Consider the following 14,763-nt stretch of genomic DNA (forward strand, 5'->3'; position numbering starts at 1 on the left):
GTTGCAAAACTGGCACGGACTCAATGACGGGTCCCAAACGTCTGCCACCGGGTTACCAGTTCCAGATCCACGGGTTGGAGACCCCAATAAGGCTGCCCTGACCATATCACCGCACAAGGTGTGGTTTGGCTAACCCCTCCGATTGGCACAGTTGGCTACGTACGGCGCGAAAGAAATACAACATACGTAGGTACGCACATACACAACAACCCGGTCACGCAGATCTCTCCCGTTCGGCTGTGTGGGCACGCGACAAACCTTGCATCCTTCGCAGGTGATGCACCGGTAGTGGTAGCCAGTTGCCTTGTCCCCGCATACCACACAGGGCTCATTCTTGTCCAGGTAGCTGGGCATATAGGCACCTGCAAGCGAGAGGTAATTTGATTTCCGATGTACCGATATTGCATTGTTGCAAGTCATCTTCAAAGCTTAACACGGCAACGTTCCAAATGTCAGCGCCTCCATCCTGTGTGGGACAGTTATGTTATCTCCATTGGCAGCCCTCGATCAGTGATGGAAATTCCACAATCCAACTGCTAAGGTTAGTCTCTCCATGGCTACAATGACTTTTAATCAAATGTTTAAAATGTCTACAGGGTATATAGTATTAGACAAACATGTTTATAGATGTTCTTGTGAAATGTAACATTACATTCAGTTTATTTTATTTCTTACACGGATTATCCAATTTGTATGTATGTATGTTGAACGTCTTTCGCATCGTATGCAGCCAACCGTGCTAAATCGGAGGTGCGGGTTAAGGACAACAAACTAAACACGAAAAGCAGTTCTAAAGAATTCAGTTTTTTTTATTTAGATGTAAAAAATGCCTGGACTCCTGTGGTTTCCGTGTGGCCCGGCTATTTTACACGGGAGATCTTTGGTGTGTGTGAACACAATAACAAAAGACAAAAGACGAAAACATGAATATTGCAGAGAGTGAGTAACATGGTCCTCAAGGAATATTGTGCAACTAACAAACGAGGAGTTTAACAGCCGTAAACAAAACACATGCAAATCGATAACAAAAAATTGTGCCAAGGTCACAGCAAGAGGTACCAGAAAGGTTAGGTACAGATGCGGCAACGTACACTTTCGTAAACAATTGTGAATCATGGAGGTCAAACCAGTACAAGTTACGGCAGATGGGCCAAATATGCACAGACGGTTTGTAAATATTTTTTTAACGAAACTAAATTTAACAATGTTAGTCATGTCACACCACTGAGTGAAATAGTTCCTAATTAACTTGTTAAGTATGTCACCTTTTACAGTCAAGTAGTGTAATGAGGTGGAGGTCATAGGGTGAAAGTCATGGAAGTGGAGGTCATGGGGGGGTGTGTAGGTCACAAGGTGGGGTCATAGGGGTTAAGGTCATAGGGTGAAGGTCACGGCATGGAGGTCATGGGGTAGAGGTCACAGGGATTGAGGTCATGGGAGGGGGTTTAGGGGAGAAACCTATATTCAGGATCGAGCAAGTACAGTGCCAATGTGCTTTTATCTCTGTGTACAACTCTCTCTTAAGTACTATATCTTTCTTTTCCCTCATATATCATATAAATACTGCTCTCCTATAACTTCTTCACACAGTGCAACTCTTTTTCTCAAATATAGCGATTACGTTCATCGTGTACGGAATGCCATCATCATCTTCATCACAAACACGTTGACGACGATGTGAGTGGTAGACCAAGTTGATCATTGAAATCGAGCCAGCATCACTTGTAAAAGAGTACCATTCTGGGTGGCAGGTGAGGAGGAATTTGTGTACATGTGCTTTGAGTGCGGGAACAATCCATTGAAATGTGCATGGGATGGGTGACAAAGATATTTACGGAGCCGTGAAGTAAACAGAATTCACTTTTGTTGCGGCTTTTTTGGCCAGATTCCTACGTCGAGGGGATATATTTTGTCTCAATTGCAGCCATTCCGTTGCCACAATTCACGCAAGCCGTCATCACACTGAGCTTTATCCTTTGATACATTTCACTTGTCTTTACACCCTCAAGGCTGGAAACATAAAAACGTCAATTACGGTGTTTCATAACGTTTCCTCTCACACGCCAAATGTTCAACAATGAAATTGACGAAAATGTCGTAAAATGTAGGGCCCCATCCGAAAAGGTGTCCCGAGTTCATTTCTTGTATCACTACGATGCAATTTTGACCACGATCCCACGAATCATAGGTTACAGAATTTGTATAGGTTGCAGGATTAGTATACCTTTGTATGGGTTAGTATACTTTTGTATAGGTTACAGAATAAGTATAGCTTTGTATAGGTTACAGAATAAGTATAGCTTTGTATAGGTTGCAGAATTAGTATGCCTTTGAGTAAGTTAGACGTAGTAAACCTTTGTATAGGTGCCAGTATTCATAAGAGTTTTTACTCTATGCAATACCCTCACTTATGTGTTCTGCTCTAAAATCACCGTGCCTTTCAGACAGTGGCCTCAATACGATTAGCTCTGAAATCTTATTTTCATGTAACAGCCCTAAGGCTGTGACTTTCCCACATTGAGGCACGACTGTGGAGATGATTCTGTCATCTATGTAATAGCTCTAATGCACTCAAAGTCATGTCATTTAATTGCTCAGAAATTGTACTCAATTCCTTGTCATATGTTTGCGTGGATTCCGTTGTGATATCGAATTACCTGAATTTTTACATTTTTCCTCTGAGACAAATTCAGACTGGGAAAAGCGCTCACGAGTAATGCAATAAAGTTTGTATTTTAAACAAGTGTACAGTCTATTAGCATGTATATTGAAAGTATGCTTGAATTCAAACTCTTACTTCACAAAGTATTAACATGTACTTGTTATAGCATGTAAATGTTAAATTGTATTATTCTGACATGATTGTTTGCTTGTGTTGCCATTGTGCCTCGGATTTACACCATGTTTTTTCACAGTCATTTGTACACTAAAATAGCTGTGCGTGACAATAAAATAGCCATCTCTCTGTTCAGGGCTTGGTGTTGCAATGCCACATTCCCCAAAAAAAATAGATAAACTCAATAATCCCCAAATGAGATGCTCATAAACGGAGTTAACCCATATTCTTGGTTCTTTCGGTAAAGTCACGTAGAAGGGAAACAATAAAATAATAAAAATATAAAACAATAAAATGTTCACGACGTTTCGACTGCAAAACAAGCAATCATCATCAGGTGTGAAAACCACAGCAAGAAAATTTGAAAAATGTGGCGTTTTTTTATTGTTAGCACCACGGAGAGCGATTTGGCAGTTATTCAGATGGACGAGTCCATCTATGTTCAGAAAAGAGGAGGGGGGAGACAAAAATAATGGATGCGGTCTGAAAGCCACCGTAAGCGTGAACAATCAATTAAGACCCGAAATGGTTTATCAAATCCTTCCAATGATTGCTAAGCCAGAATCCATCTTCTCGGTTGAAATTGTCTCTGCGTTTGTATATGTGGATAGCCTCATGAACGAATCTCTCATGATAGCCAGATGGCTTGCAGAGAACATCTGTCTGTACACTAGGAGTTTACCCATGTTTATTAGCCTAACACAGTGATTAGCGCGGTTAGGCTATGTACGATGCAAAAAAGTTCAGCATACATACATATATAGAAAAACACAAAGTGATCGTGAAACGCAATGGTGTTATGCCTTTTCATGCACAGCACGATGTAATACATCAAGGTTGTCACACTTTAAACAAAATGCATTATACATGACTGTAATATATCTCAATGGGGTCTCAGATTGTAAAAGGACATATAGCAAGAAATAAATCACAACGATCCCTGATACAGTTAAATAAATTCCATTAACACTATAATGAATCCCTGTGACCTCAGATGGTTAAACAAAAGGCAGGGGTGATATTAAAGCTTATTAATAAATAATCCAATGAAATGGGGGGGGGGTGTCATGATTATATTTTGAAAAAAAAAACCTCACCAGATGTATCACACGGACACCCCAGTGCAATAGAAAAACTCGCAGGGCGCACACAATTTGGGGACTGACCCTCTTTCAGACGTGGCGAGGGCACGCGGAGTGAGGCACCGACTCGACAGCAGTGTTAATGTTGTTGATGACGCAATTTTTCTCAACAAAAGTGTTTTTACTGCACTCGGCGATAACCACGAGCGGGTCGGAAACAATCGAGCGGGACGATGGACGGCAACAGGGCACACGAAGGAGGGGTGCCAAAGCGCGACAGTGACGAGGAGAGCTCGGCGAGTCCGATTTGAAGACAGCGACTAAGATGAACTCTGCGATGATCCCCGCACCTCCAATTAGCACGGTTGGCTACGTACGGTGCGAAAGAGGTTCAACATACATACATGACATTACAGACTGCTGCAGTGCTACAAGGAAGCCCAAGTATTACAAGTGGATACATATATGCATAAAGATGTATTGAGCTCACCGATTGGCTCACCTGATATTTAGGGGGCGGCGGCGGGGGGGGGGGAGGAATTGGGCAACCGTCCCAAAAACGAGATGTTAACTACCTCGCCTGGTATACAGGAGGTTGTGGGTTCGATCTCAACCCGAACGCCTGTTGTATATTTGGAGTTTGCCGTTCCCCTCGTGGTCGTGTGGATCTTTTTTCTGAGCCCTCCGGTGTCTCCCCTCCACATTTCGAAACGCGCATTTGAGAGTATTTTGGCTGCTCGAAATGTCCACACGGATGAGCCACTTCGTTGAGCTATCATTTGTGGCCAGGCGAAATAAACAAATAGTTCATGGTAAACAGCAGTTAGTGAAATGACATTCAGGGACCAACACTAAAATTCGACAGGTTGCAATATAGACGAGGTCGGGGGTCGGCAAGCTGCGGCTCCGGCCGGAGCCCACGTGCGGCTCTTTAAGGACGGCTTTGTGACGTTGTTCGCCGCGTGCATTGCAGTGCTTGGAATACTGATTTTTTTTTTATTATTTTATTATGTTTTATTTTTATTATGTTTTATTTTTATTATTTTATTTCCATTCTACGTGACTTTACCGAAAGAACCAAGAAGACTGATTTTTTTCGTTTGTTGCTGAAATAGAAGATGGCTCTTCTTGCTATTTTGGTTACCGACCCCCCCCCCCCCCTAAATTAACGCTGCATTACAGTTGAAGATCACACCTTAACATCGCGAGGCCCTGAGCAAACTTGGACACTGTAATTTGTCAAATGGCCTGTTCTGACTTGATACGTGAACGGTTTTTCACGAGGGAACATCGAATATAAAAAAAATATATGGACGCAAAACGTATTAACTGCTCCGCAGAAGGGTGGTTGCCCAAAATGTCTGCATAGCTAAGAGACAAAGACAAGGTAACTGGCACTGGCCAAACATCCCAATGCTGAAAAAAAATACCCTCAAACTTATCAATTTGGACTGCGCATAAAACCATCACCCTCTCTGCTTCTGTAAAAGCTTGGCGGGACCATCCTGAACAAGAGCCATGAGACTCGGTGAGGCTTTTTTTTTGCCAAAATTACCAGCTGTGATTGAATCATCCTCAATGGGGCCGATTTCAGAACCTATGCATGGAGTGTTGAGCGTGGTTCGTGACCAGCCGTGCATAAAAGGTGTTATCGGCGTGTGGCTGTGAGGTGCCAGGTAAAGGTCACGCAGAAATGGGCGTGGGTCACGGCCAGATTGCATGTCCTCACCGTATTCACTCTCTGGAGGATTATATGTGTGGAGTAACCTGCGTGGGGTATTTTTCTGAATTCTCCGGTTTCTTCCCATGTGGTCCAACAATTATAAATGGTTTCGGCCAAACATCCCAACAGAACACCGTCCAGAACAAGAGCCTAAAGTCTCTGAGGCTTTCCCGCGTTAATTATTGATTTGTATCATTATTCCGCATCACCATTAGGTACATAAAACACAAGAAAGAAATGGATGTCTAATCATGATTCGTCTAATATATTTTACTCATAATGTACAGCTGTGACTGAATTACCCTCTGCAAATCCACGATACATTTCATAATAACCATAATAACTAACTGGCACAAAACGTGCCAATTAGTTACTACTTCAGCACACCGCTGTGTTGGAGGGCAAACCCACACACCATGTACAATTTCAGTATGACATTTCACTGATGATTTACAACCAGCTTCATCAGGAGATTCGCCAGAATTATGAAATCTTCCCCTTGCGGATTATTGGCAATTCGCGAGTGCTTCTGAAAGTTGATTGAAAATGCTCAGCGCACAGAAAACCGCGATCCATAGATAGTGGATGATGGTGCTCATGGAGAGCTGCGGGGAAATGTGGAGGGATGGTTTTTATTTATGTTTTGCATTAGCACAGACCAGCTGTGCCAACAATCCACAAATTTAGATTTTTATTTTATTTTTTTATTTTAGACTTGGATATCCATTGTAAAAACTGCAAACATATTATTTAACAATAGAGGCATACAGCAGATATGCACCGTTTCGATCTAAGAAAAAATTGTCACCTTATGATTTGAGAAATTATTACTGATGGGAGATTCTGTCATTTTGTATATAGTTTGTTGTCTTGATTTGAAGCTTTCGGACTGCAGGAATCAATACTCTTTGGTTCTTTCTGTGAAGTCACGTAGGTAGAAAAATAATAATCGATCACGACGTCTCGAGTCTCCACACAAGCAACCGCCTTCAGGTGCTTGTGTGGCGATCGAAACGTCGTGATCTATTATTATTATTTTTCTACCCACGTGACTTTACCGAAAGAACCAAAGAGTATGGTTTGTTGTCCTTCCCCCACACCTCCAATTAGCACAATTGGCTACCTGCGGTGCGAAGTAAGCTTAAAATACGTATCTGCATACATTGGTCCAATTGTAATTTTGGTTTATGCATGTGTTGCGTGCTACGAGGGGTTGAGATTTGTGACACAGCGATTGATTTGTTTCCAGCAAATGGAAATTAATGAACCTTGGGATTTGAACTGTCCCTTGAGTGGACTCCAATATGAATCCTCCGATTTAAAGGTTGAAATGCATCCCTCGGTCAGGGACCTGTGAGTCTCGAGTCAGCATTGTGGAAATGAGCAAAAGCGTCCTCAAGGACTGAGAACTCGTCCATCATATGAGTGGTGGAGATAGATCCCAGACCTTCTCAAAGGAAACGGACTGGTATGCCAACAACAGCTGCAGGTTATCGGGACTTGTGATCACCAGAATTCGCTGTGGTTATTGTATGGCGACAGTGGCATTTGTGGCACACTTTAGATTGTAAATTGTTTTTTCAGCAGTCTGATATTTGGACGAGAGGGCTGTTTTAATGTGTAATTGGAAATTGTTGGGGAAATTGTGGTACTTCTTCCCCATTCAGTAATAATGTCCATTACACATATTTATATTTGTAAACAATATAGTCACCTAATTTCCTTAAGTCAATTATAGGCACATGCACAATGTGCATTTATGACTTTTGCCCATTTCACTTTTTTTTCTTGAAAAGGCGTGCGCTCAATTTGAGTCATGCCGTTCTCATTAGCAGCTTGCGGCGGCTGTAAAAAATATGTGTTCCTGATTTGTGCGTCATTTGCATTCCTTTTATCATTACCAATGAAAATACTAAAGAAATGAACATGCTAATTATTAATTTACCGTCAAATTCTCATTAGAAGATTTTCATCCAAATTGCACCCTGGTTGTGCTCTCGTTGTCACGCCACGAGACGAAGTATCCTCAGGGTTCTCTCGCCCAGCAGTGCTTCCCTTCGCGTTGTAGAATGGCCCACGGAAGCAAAATACCACAGGGCTACCGCTTAAGGCCCCCTTCCCAGAATTTTCGTTTGTTTTGTTTAATCTTGGCCCAAGGGAAGAGACTGGTCAATAATGACATTTTCCTCCTGCGTAATGACTGCTGGGAAAAAAATCCCAGCAATCAAAGATGTTAATATGCTCGAATACCATATTTCAGGATCAACACAGTCAAGTAATACATTTTTATTCAACCAGGCAAGGCCCACTGAGCTTTTCAGATAGCCCAACGAGGTGGCTTATCACGTGGAAATTTTGTAGCAGCCAAATACTCGAAACACACGTTTCGAAATGTGGCGGGAAAAACCGGAGGGCCGGGAAAAAAATCCACACGACCACGAGGAGAACAATTTAGTGGCTTATCACGGGGAGAACATGCTAACTCAAAATATACAGGCACCAGGGTCTGGATCGAATCCACATCCTCCTGTATAACAGGCGAGGTAGTTAGCGCCTCACCACCAATGGCGAGATACGGTAGTTTCTGGACTGATTGGATGTCTCCTTGTTGCTGTACTCACATCAAAAAGAGTACAGTTTGGATCTCCAGACACCCTGGCTACCTTCAGCTGTGTTTTGGACACCAGAACAAAGTAATGGCTTTGCTCTTGTACCTGGGACAGTCTGGTGCCCGGCACAATTCATATCCGTACTAACGAGGCAGAATATCCTCTTTTAACTTAAAAAATGAATGTCATCATCATTGTCATCATCGTCATCGGCCGTGATCAATACACCGCTGGATGGAGGCCTGTCCAAGCCAGAATTGTAACAATGCTACAGTGAGGGAAAAAATAATGTAATCCCCTGCTGATTTTGAACGTTTGCCCACTGACAAAGAAATGATCAGTCTATAATTTTAATGGTAGGTTTATTTGAACAGTGAGAGACAGAATAACAACAAGAAAATCCAGAAAAAACGCATGTCAAAAATGTTATAAATTGATTTGCATTTTAATGAGGGAAATAAGTATTTGACCCCCTCTCAATCAGAAAGATTTCTGGCTCCCAGGTGTCTTTTATACAGGTAACGAGCTGAGATTAGGAGCACACTCTTAAAGGCAGTGCTCCTAATCTCAGCTTGTTACCTGTATAAAAGACACCTGTCCACAGAAGCAATCAACCAACCAGATTCCAAACTCTCCACCATGGCCAAGACCAAAGAGCTCTCCAAGGATGTCAGGGACAAGCTTGTAGACCTACACAAGGCTGGAATGGGCTACAAGACCATTGCCAAGCAGCTTGGTGAGAAGGTGACAACAGTTGGTGCGATTATTTGCAAATGGAAGAACCACAAAAGAACTGTCAATCTCCCTCGGCCTGGGGCTCCATGCAAGATCTCACCTCGTTGAGTTGCAATGATCATGAGAACGGTGATGAATCAGCCCAGAACTACACAGGAGGATCTTGTCAATGACCTCAAGGCAGCTGGGACCATAGTCACCAAGAAAACAATTGGTAACACACTACGCCGTGAAGGACTGAAATCCTGCAGCGCCCGCAAGGTCCCCCTGCTCAAGAAAGCATATATACATGCCCATCTGAAGTTTGCCAATGAACATCTGAATGATTCAGAGGACAACTGGGTCAAAGTGTTGTGGTCAGATGAGACCAAAATGGAGCTCTTTGGCATCAACTCAACTCGCCGTGTTTGGAGGAGGAGGAATGCTGCCTATGACCCCAAGAACACCATCCCCACCATCAAACATGGAGGTGGAAACATTATGCTTTGGGGGTGTTTTTCTGCTAAGGGGACAGGACAACTTCACCGCATGAAAGGGACGATGGACGGGGCCATGTACCGTCAAATCTTGGGTGAGAACCTCCTTCCCTCAGCCATGGCATTGAAAATGGGTCGTGGATGGGTATTCCAGCATGACAATGACCTAAAACACACGGCCAAGGCAACAAAGGAGGGGCTCAAGAAGAAGCACATTAAGGTCCTGGAGTGGCCTAGCCAGTCTCCAGACCTTAATCCCATGTAAAATCTGTGGAGGGAGCTGAAGGTTCGAGTTGCCAAACGTCAGCCTCGAAACCTTAATGACTTGGAGAAGATCTGCAAAGAGGAGTGGGACAAAATCCCTCCTGAGATGTGTGCAAACCTGGTGGCCAACTACAAGAAACGTCTGACCTCTGTGATTGCCAACAAGGGTTTTGCCACCAAGTACTAAGTCATGTTTTGCAGAGGGGTCAAATACTTTTTTCCCTCATTAAAATACAAATCAATTCATAACATTTTTGACATGCGTTTCTCTGGATTTTTTTGCTGTTATTCTGTCTCTCACTGTTCAAATAAACCTACCATTAAAATTATAGACTGATCATTTCTTTGTCAGTGGGCAAACGTACAAAATCAGCAGGGGATCAAACACTTTTTCCCTCACTGTATGTCCAACTGTATACATAGCAATGTCAAGTTGAAGCCAGGTTAAATCTCACAGAGATTTAGGACTTTCTGAGGCAGGTTCATGCATTGATACGTTTGGCATTTGGAAGGACACTGAAATGAGCACTTACCGTTCACAATGGCTTTACTTAACAAACCTACCTCGGTGGAACCGTCCTCACGATGGAAGAGTGTGTTGGCTAAGCCCATCTCTTTGTGGGATGTAGTTTGGTCGTACATGTTAAATATATCGTTTATTGTTAAATTTGAATCACAGTTCTCATGATTACTGTTGTTACATTGTATTTTATAGCTTTATTTTGGCGATTTCGAAAACATATGGTTAAGCCATGTTCCTTGCGGAAGTGCGGGGTTGGCCTGATAACTTTAATCTAAATTGTCTTATGGTTGTTATAGTTTGACTCGCATCACACTGGGATTTTTGCACGCAGCGTTGTAACACGGTGTTTTTTTTGTGGAAGGTTTGCTGGTTTATCCAGGATGTTTCTGTTGCGTGTCGTCGCTTTAAGATGTTCTCATATTTATGTTTGTTGCGGCTGCACCCAACTCAAGAGCCACATGGCTCACAGGGCTATACCTAATAAATACAACTTGAAACTTGATTACCCCTTGGCATAGCAAAGTGGAATTCACATGACTGTCTTAGGGCAGCCAAACATTTATGATCACCACCGCATGCATATTTGAACAAAAGAAGCCCAGACCTTTATTACATTTGTCTGAAAAAATCAGGAGACATGTACCAAGACTTTCCGTTTGAAACGTGGTGGAAAATAATTGTGAAGATGGCGCAGCTCTGTCTCTTCACTAAGTGCAAGGAACACAACGATGAAAATGCATTCGTGATGAACAAAAATGTGGGCTAGATCGCGTGGACGCAAATGTGTCGTACACCCACCTCCACCGAACGCAGCCTATGGTTGCCACGTGAACATTTATTACGACTTCAGCACACCGGTGTGTTACAATTCAGCACAGTAATGCATCCCTCGTTTAACGTGATAGATGTGTTCCTTAAAAAAGCGTTAAGCGGAAAAATGTCCCCATAAATAATGTAATGATAACGTTTAGTGAGGTACAATGTACTACTACTACTACTACGCACACATGGTAAGATGGTTAGGACCAATAACTGAGGGTAGGCCCGCTGCGTTACTCTATCATTCCACGTACCGCATCACTGCACCGCTCAGCCACGCAACCCAAGAAACGAGTTCATTATCGACCGCTCAGAAACCGCATTCGAAAGGTTGCGTGTTCCACGTTATAATGGTGTGTATTCCGCGTTGTGAGAAAGGCGTTGCCGAATGGAAGAACCGCGTTTTAGCGTGTGAACACCACGGAGGAACGCGAAAACTGGACGGTACGACATCTACGTTGCCGATTACAACCAGCAACCACCAGGCATTTCCCAGTGATGTGAAGGCGTCTTCCCGTTGCGGGCCTTAAAATAACGCAGTCGATCCAAGTGGCGCCTCTCGCTCGCTGCTCGCCGGGCCGTGCATCGTACCTTTGTGTTTTTTGGAGCCGTCCCGCTTCGGGGCGTCGCACGAAGACGAGGACGGGCTGTGTTGGCCTTGGTAGGCCATGCCGTAGTCGGACGAGGAAGGGGAAGAGCTGGCCAAGCCTCCATAGTCGTCGATGTCATCGTCCTCGGGCGGGCGCTTGATGGGCGGAGCGTGAGTCAGGCAGCCGCGGCTACTCATCGCCACCGCTCCTGAAAGCGGGAAGGACAGTCGGCAGTGCAGCACCGCGCCATTACTCAACTACATTATGGGGTGGGCAGCCTGGGGACTGAGTAGTCAGCTAGCTTTGGAGGGCAGATCTCTTTGAAGCCCGCCTTGTTTTAAAAAAATAATCATTTCCATTGACGGTGCCACTCAAGTGTTAGGGGGAGTCAGCCGTGCAACTCCAAAAATGTGTTTAAATGTTTGCGGAGTTTGGATTTTTGATTATGGGAGTTGCCACTAACTGCGGGAAGGGTCATAAATTTGAGGATTTGCGGATGCTTGGAATTTCACCGCACTCTACCGAAGAAGTGACTCCTTACAGAATAATAGGCAATGCACGTGGTGAGAATTCAATAAGGTATTTTCTTCACCTCGCCACGTAACACCTGTAAAGCACAAACTGGCATAAATAAAATGGGGATTGAAGATAAAAAAACTGGTACATGCAACCCACGTATGCTCCCTGCTTAAAAAGTGAACATGCACATGTCCAGCAGAGAGATGGTGCTCTTACTTCTGAACGACGTTATGGAGTCAACCAGCAGAGCACACTCTTGTGTGTGTAGGGAGACACGATAAGAAATGGCACTTAACTTGACTCTCATGTGGAATACTGAATTGTTTGCCCTGGCTACGAGGAAGCCAATTTGCACCCATTTTCAGTAGTGCATTACACATGTCGCAAAAACTAGCACAAAAGGCTATTTAAATTAGCCATTACACAATTCGCCCTTTGACAATTTGGCTTTACCAATTTTCGGGTGGGGTAAAATTACCAATGTTCCCAGTCTGTTAAATGTACCGTCTCTCAAAAGCACTTTGGGTTATTTATTTTTCTTTTTTTCATCAGGGGACAGAAAGGAGAGGGGTGGGGGGGGAATAAACACTTTTAGAAATTCAACCTGCTCGTCTTAACATAGTTGGTGGTTTAGAACTGGAAGATGCATGTCAAAGATACAACGCATATTTGAACACGGTCCGTCAGTCGGTATAGACATTGCACGAGTGCAATGTCAATCTTCCCTCCAGCTCTTCTCTCGTGCCAGTTTCACCCATCTGTATTATGTGTGCCTAAAGGTTTTGCGATTGCCAGTAAATGCAGTGGCAAGCGGTCATAAAACTGTAAATTAGGTCACGAATATAATTCACTGCCTAACAAATCACCAAGCATACACTAGCAAATGTTAATACTAATTAAGCCTTAGATAGCTTTTGCATGCCATTTACTGAAACTAAAGTTACACCGAGCTCCCATTTATGTACATGGATGATTCAATTTGCAGCCCCGAATTCCCACTGATATGTATGTGCATGCACATCATGTGTGTGCTCTTATTCACTTGCATGCAAATCAATGAGGCCGGCCAGAACAGGGCAGCTGGGTTAGACCAGCATGGGATGTCCCCCCCCCACTACCTTGAAGATCTTTGATAATCTGCTTTAGTTTGGCCGATTCAGTTGGATGGAATTTACACCGAATGTTAAGAATGTTAAATACGTTACGGAGCCACTGAACCACTTAAGGTTATTGAACATATAAAACAAATAAATAAAATTAAACTCATGCTAGGAATTAATACAGTGAGTACCTGTCACGTACATAACCTTTGCAGGGCATGAAAACGTGCAGGATGACAGTAAAAAAAAACGTTTGGGTCACTTAAAGTTTCAGATTTGTGTTTTCATGCGCACAGGCATTTGTTTTGCACTGTGTATATGATTCACGCACGCTACTCAATGCTACATTAAAAAAAAAAGATTATGATAATTGCACTTGAATTGTAACAGCATGATGACTATCCTTGAATTGCAACAGCAATTTAATGTAAAATTTTCCATAAAGCTACAATGGTATCAAATATACTCAAAAGGCACCGATGAATAACCAACAATTTCAACTGCACAGCACCTTAATATAATATGCATCATCAATATACAGACAGCCTGACCTGATGAGTGACAAAAGCAATGAAAATGTCAAAGAGCTGCACTGCTTACCTGCCATAGCCTGCACTTCAGCTGCCCTTGCTCATTATGGTCCATATATACAAAGAGATCCCTCTGCAAAGGCAAACATTAAACAAAATATCACTTTTCAAATGCAGAGCATTACTTCACAATGTCAATGGTTGCACCATCAGAGCTGTCAACCCCCTGCCATCTTTCATAACCGAAGCCAAGCTGCCGCACAGATAATTAGTTCTCGCAGTATTCTGGCAACAGTCCGTGACACTGAGAAGCGGCTTCGACCAAGCACTCACGTTTCAGAGTACATTCCATTCCCTTCGTTTGGTATTCCAGGAAACAGAATGTACTCACTAACGCAGGGTTCATCGTCTCAACTCAGTCACCATACAGTCCCACAAATATGCCCATAGCAAAAGATCCCACCCCCCCCCCCCCCCCCCGTATAGCCTAAGCATACCGTTGGGGCAAGTGCTGTTAGCGAGCACCTACGAAGGCCGGAACGGCACACGAGGGGGTGGGTGGCCAGCAACCACGCCCGACCGCCTTTGTCTCCCAAGTGCCGACGTTTACACACCGTACCAGGTACTCGTTTGAGGCTGAGTCAACCTAGGGGAGCCCCAGGACCGATTCAGATCATTGTCACCGGTGTTGGCAGTGAGCAGGAATCAAACTCGGGTCGCCAGATTCATAGTGTAATGCGCTAACCGCTACACCCCCGCTCCCTAGCACACACACACACACAGTCACACATTTACAGAGTAAATGCTTGAAGGTATCTTTATGTTCGTTTTTGCCAAAAGGCTCCGGATTCGTCCGTCTCTTTAAAGTATATATTTTTCTTGAAAGCATACTATGCTGATCACAGCAGAATAAAAACAAATGTAAAGCCAGTCAATTAAGGCAGAGTATGTTTGTCT

The 14,763-nt window shown here is 43.4% G+C and overlaps 1 protein-coding gene across 4 annotated transcripts in view; it reads right to left on the reverse strand.

The window, feature by feature from the left end:
• LOC116938798 (thyroid hormone receptor beta-A) overlaps positions 1-14,763 on the reverse strand; it is a 106,775-nt gene that overhangs the window by 24,714 nt on the left and 67,298 nt on the right. For all 4 annotated transcript variants that reach the window (XM_032946442.2, XM_032946445.2, XM_032946443.2 and 1 more), the window contains exons 2-4: positions 13,877-13,939; positions 11,659-11,865; positions 259-362 (exon numbers count right to left, since the gene is read on the reverse strand). In XM_032946442.2, coding sequence (XP_032802333.1) covers positions 259-362; positions 11,659-11,865; positions 13,877-13,883 — 318 coding nt within the window. In that variant the 5' untranslated portion in view covers positions 13,884-13,939. The remainder of the gene's footprint in view (positions 1-258; positions 363-11,658; positions 11,866-13,876; positions 13,940-14,763) is intronic.

The sequence above is a fragment of the Petromyzon marinus genome, chromosome 4 (assembly GCF_048934315.1).
Source record: "Petromyzon marinus isolate PM22_M1 ecotype Great Lakes invasive population chromosome 4, UKy_Petmar_22M1.pri1.0, whole genome shotgun sequence".
Lineage (NCBI taxonomy): Eukaryota > Metazoa > Chordata > Hyperoartia > Petromyzontiformes > Petromyzontidae > Petromyzon > Petromyzon marinus.